The sequence below is a fragment of the Telmatherina bonti genome (genome assembly GCF_933228915.1).
Source record: "Telmatherina bonti genome assembly, chromosome: 14".
In the NCBI taxonomy this organism is placed as follows: Eukaryota; Metazoa; Chordata; class Actinopteri; order Atheriniformes; family Telmatherinidae; genus Telmatherina; species Telmatherina bonti.
This window is the reverse complement of record NC_136612.1, coordinates 12,874,364-12,884,248: the sequence shown is the minus strand read 5'-3', so window position 1 is coordinate 12,884,248 and position 9,885 is coordinate 12,874,364. Positions and strand designations below refer to the sequence as shown.

The following is a 9,885-nucleotide window of genomic DNA, read 5'->3' as shown; positions in this document are numbered from 1 at the left end:
TCTCGTCTCCTGTGAGACAGTGAGGATCACTTGGAGCATCCATAAAAGATGCATGCAAACAGAACGGGTGGAACAGACGGGGGGGCCAAGGAGGAGAAAATCTAACAGGGAGGTGGAACGCAAACAGAAAGGGGTTTCCAAAAAACAAAAAAAAGGTGGCATGAGCCTCAGAAAGAAGCACACTTTGTGTGAAACATCTGTGAAGCAGCAGAGCTGCTCTGAAGCAACATGCAGGTCACATCTAGTTAACAGTACAGAAAGGAGACAAACAGGACGGAACTAACAAAATCATTTGTTTGGTTTTAAGGTGTAAAAACAGGAATTCTGTACTTCACATGTTTGTTAAGATGCACAACCACAAAGCCATGAAATGTAAATGTAACTGATTAAATGTGTCCTCAAACCTGAACAGAAGCTTGTTTAGTCTCACAAACAGAAATGAATGTGTTGGTTTCACTGAGCGGGAAAAGGCACGTCGGAGGAACAGACCATGTTGTTCAACATCTGGATGACTTCCTGCAAACTTTGCAGAGAAGATGGTCCCTCTTCTGTGTGCTTGATGTGTGGCTGGTACATGCAGGCCGCCAGATTTAAGCATGGTCTCTAAGGTCTTTAGGGGTAAAACAGGAGGCAGAACATTTGGCTATCAGGTCCTTCTCTTGCGTCATCAGCTCCCAGTTTGGATCTGGGAGGCGGACACCCTCTCTACCTTTAACCCCTTCCCTCATAATGTATGGCATCTGATCTTTTGCTATGTTTTACGGTAAAAACAAGAATTCATAAATGCACCCAATACGTGGCTCCTGCCTCCTAGTGGTGGATTTTAGCACTACAACTCAAACATGTAACAAAGCGGCACATTAAGACATCAGACTTTAAAAATGATGTGGATTTTATATCTGCTGTTTCTTGGGTTTGGCATTAAGGGGTTAAAATTAGGCTCAGATCTTTTCTGTACACGTCTTACTGAGGGGTGAGGGATTCGTCCCTTTAGCTACGCTGCTGTAGGACTAGACTGCTGCTCGCATCCCACAATGCTTTCACCAATTCTTCCCATTTTCTTCTCTTTGCTCAGTGTTTTCCATTGTCAAACATGTGTTAGCATCATGAACTTCTCATCTCTCTGGCTAAAAGGCATGTTGCTAATTGTCCCTTTTGCCCAGCTTCTGCTGTCTCTAGCCAGTGGAGACCCCCCCCCCCAACCTGGCTCAATCAGAGGTTAAACTGGCTAGCATGAACACAGTCATCAGACTGGACAAATATGGAATTTATTACCTGCATCACAATGAACTGTTTTGAACGGTCTGTAGATGACTTTGCCAGCAGGTCCAACTTTCTAGTAGTGTTTCATCTGCTTCATGTTAAAGCTGGGGTATGTAATGTTGGGGAGCTAGCAGGATGTGAAAGTGGCATCCGGTCTTGGCTCCTCCCCCTGCCTTGGCTCCTCCCCCTCTGGTTTTGCTCCTTGCGTGATCCAAGGTTTTTTTATTTCCAGCTTTTTCCATCTTTCTCTGTTGTTTAGAAGGAGGAGGCAAATAAACCGAGCCGGGTCGGAAATCCTTCCCGAGTTTGTTCTTCACTACTTTGTATTTCCATCCTAACATGCTGTTTATATGCAGGATGTGGCTATCAGGTATGTGTTGGTGGAGGGGGAGGAGGGGAGCTGGGAGAAGAAGCTTACAAAATATAAATGAACAACTCCATTTGGGTCCAAATGTTTGGATTGGTCAGAGTTTTTACAGATTTACAGTAAACTGACGGGTCTAACTATCTTTCTTATTGTTCATGATTACAAAATGTATAAACTACTATCAGGACGAGGAACCACTTCACCCAGAGTAAAAAAAAAATGTCTCTAAGCAGGATTACCTACCCCAGCTTTAACTGGACCGTTTCCCAACTCCATGTCAGAAAACCAGTAGGATCTGTTGGTCATCGTGCAATCAGACCAAGCTAATCGGCAGCTTATTATATACTAATGTATGACAGCTGGATGGTACTCGCAGCTGGTTAAAGTTATGGGATGATAATCTGTTTATTACTGCAGCTCCAGTAGATTTATCTGATGAAAATTATAACTCCGTAATGAAAACAGGACTAAGCCCTGTTGTTACAGGCGTCATGTGGCGTTTGACAAGTCAGGTGGTGTTCATGAGTTCATCTCTGCTCTGTTTGTGTTTTTGTTTGCATATTGGTTGTACAACGTTCCTCCATTAGTGGTAAAATGTGAGTGTGATGTACGATGGGATTACTTCACTAATTTAGCAAAATTCCATTTTTTATGCAACACCATTGTACAATGTTGCATCACTTCCTGTTTATCAGTCATTCCCATGGCGAGGAGGAGATACATCGAGGGAAATACAACTGCGGAAACATAAATATACACAACACACAACTGGAACACGAGGACAATAAATTCAAACATGCTGGATCCACTGGGAAAGTAAGAAACAGGAACAAAATGCCTTACAATGATGTTTTAATGGAATTTTGAAAGATAACCTAGTGTGAACCATTCAACTCTGAACAAGTCTACTGAAGAACTGTTTCAACTTTCAGGTAGTACACAGTCTTTTTGTTAGTTAAACATGCAATATACTGTTGAAATAGTCAACCAAAAAGCCTGGTATGGAAAAGTTTCCGAGTGTAAAGCTCAGCTGTGATCGCCGCGTAGGATTATGCAGAGTCTCACCAAACGCTAGACTCGCTGCAACATAAAGGATACCAGCTAACTGAGGCTTTAAGTTCAGCTGCTAACAAAGAAATCCTGAAACAAATACTGGAAGTGAATGCACGTTTTATACCTTAACGACCTATGCAAAAACTGTAGAACCCGAAGCACACATTAAAAACACCACCAACTGCAATCTAGTTAAGGGCTGTCCCAAATACCGTCTGTGGGGGTTTCAAAGCTTTCCTGACAACTTTCTTGTACTTTTATGGGTTTTTCTACACCACATACATCCAGACACTGGATTTTTTTTCATCATTTTGTTAATATAGTTTAGCGCTTGCAGCATTAATTACACTTTTATTTCATATCTTTGACTGGGAGTGAGTAACAATGAAGAATATATTATGTTTTATAGGCTGTTTAGGATTTCTGATGACATGGGTTACATATACTGACTCGCATGTGGTAACAGTCAAAGCTTCGAAGCATTTGGGTCAGCCCTAAATCTAATCCTCCCACACCTAACTCGATAAACCTGTAAAAGGCAAAACAGCCATGTTAATTTCTAGTCTTTATTGAATAGCTAAAAGTCTTGCAACAAGAACATAAAACTTTAAAAAGAGTATGTGACTATCGCTATGGTGCCGAACATGGAGAGTGTGTACATAGGGCAGGGAGGACCAGGTTTAACAAAAACAAAATGAAAAAGAAAAAAACAAACAAAACAAATAAGCAAATACAAAACAAAAGAAATTGACATTTGTTCGGTAGAAACAGTAGGATAAATACACAATGAGTCCATTTCCTTTTTTTTTTCTCCTTTTCTGTTTAAATGCTCAGTCACGTTGGACCAGTCAGTCAGTCGGTACCCCGTCGGGGGCCACAAGTTATGCAGCGTTACTTAAAAACAACATTCTGCTAGAAAAACGGGAGTGACTTTTGTTGGTAACGGGAGTTTTAGCCAGACACTCAGAACCATGACCGGAACGGTAAGAAAGATGGAGGCTCGATTTTAAAATTGCTACAGTCATATTTTCCACGTCCTTCATTTGTTTTGAAAAAATCTTCTACAATTCAACTCTCCTTTTTTTTTTTTTTTTTTTTCCTGCTAAGACATCTACCCAACTGGAGAGAAAAACAACGGGGGAGAAGGAGGTGCGTTACAGGGAAAAGGTGCATTCCGGGGAGAATAGGAGGGACTTATACGTTACCTTCCAGAAAACTATCAGTCTTATCACATATGGTAGAGTAGTAGGGTGGCTGGCTGTCACCGGTGTCTCCGGATTCCTGGCTACCAAGGTGTTGACTGGGCACTGGGACCTGCTCAAGATGATCTGCTGCCATCTTTCCTCCGAACAAGTAGTGGTGGTCGTCCAGACCGGGATAGTTGTCTTCTGCGTGGCCCAAAGGCATCAGGTCCACAGGGTTGCCCAGCAGGTCCTCGGCCTGGGCGGCAGCAGCAGATGGGAGAGTCAGCTCCTTGATGAGGGAGGGGTCCTTGGCCTCCTCGGGAAGCTGCTCCTCATTCTCCAGGGAGAAGATCCCAGGGCTCTTCCCGCAGCTCTCCGCCATGGAGTGGGCGTTGGAGTTGGATGTCGTGCAGTCGAAGCCGTAAGATGCCACAGAATTGGCTGACTGTGGCGTGGCTCCACCTCCGTCTTCTTCGCCCTCTCCGGCTGCCATGTCCCCTGCCTCCTCATCCTCCTCCAGAGCTGGTAGGCTGCAGGAGGGAGGGGGGCTTTCAAATCCAACCCTCTCGTCTATCACCACCGGTGCCTCTGGGTCGTTGATTTGCATCTCACCCTCCGTGTCACTGGCCTCGTCGCCGGAGGTGGAGGAGGATGAAGGGGCAGATGCTGGAGCAGTTGGGGGTCCAGTTCCTAGAACCTCATCAGCAGGGAGCGTCTCAGCCTCCTCCTCCTCTCCGTCACCTTTCTCCAAGTGAATGCCCAGGTCTTGTTCCATGTCGGGCTGGACTGCAGTGGGTACGGGGGTCTGCTGTTTATCGGAGCGGGACTCCACCCCAGAACTGCTGTCATAGTCCTGAAGTTCCTCCGGCGTGCTTGTCTCACTGCTGCTGTGGGCGGCCAGCGCTGTGCCGCTCAGGGTACTGGACTGGGACATGGGCACAGCTGGGGCGGTGAGCAGGTCATGTGCCTCCTCAGGAGCTGAATCCTTCATCTCCTCATGCGATGGCTGATGATGTTGGGGCTCCAGAGGAGCAAATGAAGGGGCACTGTTTTCTAAGTACGCCTGGGCAGGAGACTGGGTGGGGGTCTCGGATTCGGCGGCGCCGTGGTCGGAGAGGGGGCTCGGGGAGGAGACAGAGAGCAGCGAGGCTGGCTGACCCCAGGTGTCAGCGAAAGGGTTGTTCTGACCCCAGGAGGGAGCAGTGGGAGCACAAGGAGGAGGACCGGAGTGACTGAAGTTGTCTAAACACTCCTCTTTGTTCAAGTCGTCTTCATCGTTACCAAAACTTTCCATCACTCCTTCGCTGTGCATCTCTACGTCTTCATCCTCCTCCTCCTCCTCCTCCTCCTGAAACCCTTTCTGATGCTCTTCTACCTTCTCCGAGCTCATGTCGATATCATCCACCCGCTCGTCCTCATCGTCATCATCCTCCTCTTCCTCATTGGCGAGGGTTTCCACGTTGGGAGAGCCCATGAGGTTACCATCTCCCTCCGAGCCTCGGAGGCTGGAGTCCACCAAGGCGTCTGAGCTCTGGGTGCCCTCCAGTATGGCGGTGTGCAGGGTGCTGCTGATGTCCGACACCCCCGGCTGCCGGCTGCTTGTGCAGCTGCTCACGTCCTCCGAGTCCATCCCGGACAGCAGATCGTCGCCATGCCAACCCGCCGAACCACCGAATGCCGAAGACCGGGCTTGGAACTCGTCAGAGGGCTGAGACGTGCTCATGTCGGTCATCATGGACGAAAGCTGTTGGCCTAGTCTCCTCTGTTCTTCATCATCATCATCATCCTCATCCTCCTCCTCCTCCTCCTCGTTGATATCTTCGTTGATCTCCTCATCCGCCTTCTCCACTGCCTCCTCCTTTTCATGAGGGGATCTCAGGTCTCCGGAGGAGATGTCACCCAGAGGCGAGGCACACAGAAAGTGAGGTTGTGCAGGAGCAGAAAAGGCCTCTGGAACTGTGGTGGTAGGCATCAACAGGTTCTCCTTATCCTCCTCCTCCTCCTCTTCCTCCTCGTGCAACCCCTGTGGCTCATACCCTTTGTTGTTTTCCTTTTCCTCCCCTTTCTGGAAGGTCTTCATGTCAACTGGGCTGTGGGTAGCAGGAGCCTGGTTCTGGTCCCAGACATCAGACTGTACGTCCATGTCCAGCAGAGACGAGGCGTTCTGCGGTTCCCTGATGGGAGAACCTGGGCCGGGCGGGGAGCAGGGAGGAGACATGACAGTGGTTCCCAGAGACGGAACCGACTGGTCAGACTCGTGGAACCTGAACGGGTCCATCTGGGCTGACATTTGTACACTGAAAGCTGGATCGTGGACAAGTTCAGCTGCTGGTTCTACACCGGCTGATGGACGAGAGACTTCTGCTGGGAACTCAGGAGATGGTTCCTGGACTGGTTCAGGAGTCTGCTTCCATACTGGCTCTGGTGTGGGCTCCCGGGCTGGCTCAGGAGTCTGCTTCCATACTGGTTCTGGTGTGGGCTCCTGGGCTGGCTCAGGAGTCTGCTTCCATACTGGTTCTGGTGTGGGCTCCTGGGCTGGCTCAGGAGTCTGCTTCCATACTGGTTCAGGTGTGGGCTCCCGGACTGGTTCAGGTGTGGGCTCCCGGACTGGTTCTGGTGTGGGCTCCCGGACTGGTTCAGGAGTGGGCTCCCGAATCGGTGCAGGTGTCTGCTCCTCCACTGGCTCCAACACTGCTACAGGGACCGGTTCTGGTGTGGGTTCGGGTATTTTGTCTGCAGCAGGCGTCTCCACGGCAACCACTGCTGGAAGCTGGGACTCTTCTGGTGCTGCGATAACAGCAGCTGCAGTAGCAATGGCTGCCGCAGCAGATACAGCAGCAACTATTTCCTTTGCAGGCTCAGCTGCCACTGCAGCTTTGGGGCCACGCTTTACGGGGGTCGGGGTGCTACTTCCCACAGTCTTCTTGGGGCTGGAGGTCTTGGTTGCTGCTGTTTTGGTGTTAGGGGTCTTAGAGGGTATGGGCTTACTCTCTTGTGTTTTGAGGCGGTTGGGTGTCTTTGTTTCTGCAGTTTTATTTGCAGCAGGCTTTTTGGTGGCGACATCGGATTTTGAGGCCGACTTGGGGGTCTCAGGCTTTGCTGCAGACTTGGTTGTAGAGGAAGGACGTGTCAGTGGAGAGTCTGCAAGCTTTTTGGCTGCTGGTTTGGAGACATCTAGGAAAACACAGCACAGGGAACAATCAAAGAGAGTTTTACGATTAATTCTCCAAAACTAAACCCTGATGTTTGCTGAATAAGAAAGATCTTCTCTACTCTACATTTTTAACAAATTTTAGACATCAATCACATCTTCCATGCCGGTCTTGTACCTTTTTTCACAGGGGTTGTAGTTCTGGATGTCTGCGATACTGGAGGTTTGCCACCAGAGGGTGTAGTGGAGGTTGATTTGGGAGTAGCAGGTTTGGCGGCGGTGGAGGGAGTTTTAGGAGTGGCAGGCTTGGATGTGGCCGTGGAGCTCTTGGTTAAGCCAGCAGACTGAGATGAACCAGTAGCCGGACGAGTAGTGCTGGCTGAAGGCCTTTAGAAAGACAATGTAGAAGGTTAGAAAAAATCCAAAATCTTTCTCTTTGGTCTGCTGAAGACCAAGGCTGCCTTAGTTATTCTACTGGAGGGAGAGTCATTTGTCTTATTTATAGAGCACATGATGATTAATGCAAACCGACTGAGCATTTGTGTTTCCAAACCACTAACGTCTTACGTCTTGTGTGATGAGCTTCTGGGATGTCAATATGAGTCATTCTATTGCCAGAGGATGCCCCAAAACAAGGGTACCCCAATCAGGTGTAAATGGCTGGAATGAAACTAGAGACCCTACACTGGATATTTGCTTTGAAGCAATGAGGGAAAACTTGCTTTGTTACTATTTGACCTACTTAAATTGTTTTGTTGTTTCCTTTTCTGGAATTCATTCACTTGATCGTATTTTATTGTCTTGGGATGGAACTTGTATGAAAGATAAAACAATGTCAAAAGCAATTAAATCTTCAACTCATCAGCATCGGAACAACATTAAACGACAAGCTGAGGCCTCATGACACACTCCCAAGAGAGATGAATCAAAGCGGTATGGAAGGTGAGTCAGCGCAGAGCCCAGAGGGCATCCCAACCCCTAAAAATCCACCATGTCCCATCATCTCTGTCAGCATCGCATCGCATCACCCCCCCCACTCCACGTTAGCCTGCCTGCTCTAGCGGTCCTGGCGTAGAAGCTGGCTTAGATGTCACATCTGAGCAAAGTAACCTACATCTAGTAGTCCTGACAAGGCTGTGGTGTGCCTTCTCCGGGGCCCAAGCTGCACTAACTGCCTGTTTCTAAATAAAGAATTGAGTTAGTGCCGGCAGAAAGAGAACAAGCAGCTGGAAGAAGGTGGAGGGAGCGCGAAGATGGCTGGGACTGTGTTAATTTTTAATACTGTGTGAACAAAAATAACTTCTCCAAATCCCCCCCCCCCCCCCCCCCTTCAGCTGGAGACAAAGGTTTAGTTAGTACATTGTGTGAGGGCAATGAAGAGGTGGGTGCGGTTCACAACCTGGCAGGTGTAATGAAATACGGTTGGTAAAATGAAACTAAATTAAACTGAGTGCAGCATGTGGTTGAAAAAAAAACAAAAAACAGGGGTGGGGTCATTTTGGTGGTTCAAATAAGGTTTTAGTGCTTATCCACATCATTTAGTGTCAGCTTTGAGACAATTTCAGCTTTATAACTAATCTGACACGGAGACTGTAGGGTCACGGCAGTGCCATTTCAGCAAAACAGCTGGAAACTCATCATATTCCCCGTTTCTTCCATCATAAAGACAACATCCCAGCTTGTCTGCCAGTGCCTGAAAAGGACAAAAAACTAACTTTTTCCCTCTAAGATGCAGAGGCCCGTGGCCAAAGACGTTAAGAGACTGCGAGCACTGAGTTTAAACAAGCTCTGTATTGTAAAGATAAGAATTACAACAAGCAGAAAATGCGAAGAATCGAAAGATAAAGGTTGGTATTCAAGAGGAAGTATGCTAACAGGATATTCAACGACAGCATTCCCGGTAATCTGTGTGATAAAAGAAATGCGGATAATCCAAGGAGGCAGGAGGAGTTTAGCGAGCGCTGGAAATTAACCAGGTCACTGACCAAGAAAAAGGCAAGAGGGAGATGTAGGCGAAGGAAGTAAGATCCATATCCAGGATCGCATTCTTCAGATCTGCAGATAAAACACCATTTATTCAAGTATATTTATTGTTTTTGTCTCAAGCTTTAAGCAATATTTTCAAGAAATCACACAATAAGGAATCTGAATGCTTTCAGTACTGATAGTATTCCTTTCAGTTCAAGTGAAAGATGCTACAGAAAGAAAGAACAAGATAATAAAGGAGGACAGATCATGAAATCATCTATTTGTTTGAGCCCTGATAACCAAATAAGACCAGATGTGAGTTTAAGGGGTTTAAACTTCCTCCCAGGCCTGAACACAGCAATGCTCAATGTTGTAATTAAGTTGACTGTCAGCTGAATGACTGAAAGGACCGTAGGATCGACTGCAGCCTCCAAACAATGGCTCGGCATTTAACTCAAAGGGCTGCTTGTGTGAAAGAACAAAAGCTGTTTTCATCGTGTGAATTTCACCACAGGCTTCGCGTAGAGACACGCTGGAAATGAAGGTTAAAGCTAATGTTTGAACAGAAAAATCACTGGAGCTGAAAACTCAGCAGAGTGATGGTTTGTTGGCTACAGGCGCTCGGCGACATACTCCGAGTTTGCCCCGGTCGCCTGAAGGTCGCCGACAACATTTTAGCTTTGCTGCAGATGTCTTCAAATCACCATTTAAACATGGCCGCCTGCTGGTGCTTCTTTGTTGCAATACAACAAGACGCAGGCTGTAATTTGAATAATGAGACCCGTGAAAAGGGCAAACGAGCAAGACAAAAGCGAGCATTAAGGCAGTCGTCTTCCCTGCAGCACAGGCAACCAATTATGTCGAAGAGGAGCTCTCCTCTCAAAGATGAGCAGCATATT

The 9,885-nt window shown here is 47.4% G+C and overlaps 1 protein-coding gene across 1 annotated transcript in view; it reads right to left on the bottom strand.

Annotated features, from left to right (window-relative positions):
* Positions 1-2,465: 2,465 nt before the first annotated feature.
* prr36b (proline rich 36b) overlaps positions 2,466-9,885 on the bottom strand; it is a 35,716-nt gene continuing 28,296 nt past the window's right edge. The window contains exons 4-5 of the mRNA XM_079253457.1: positions 7,197-7,405; positions 2,466-7,041 (exon numbers count right to left, since the gene is read on the bottom strand). Coding sequence (XP_079109583.1) covers positions 3,878-7,041; positions 7,197-7,405 — 3,373 coding nt within the window. The 3' untranslated portion in view covers positions 2,466-3,877. The remainder of the gene's footprint in view (positions 7,042-7,196; positions 7,406-9,885) is intronic.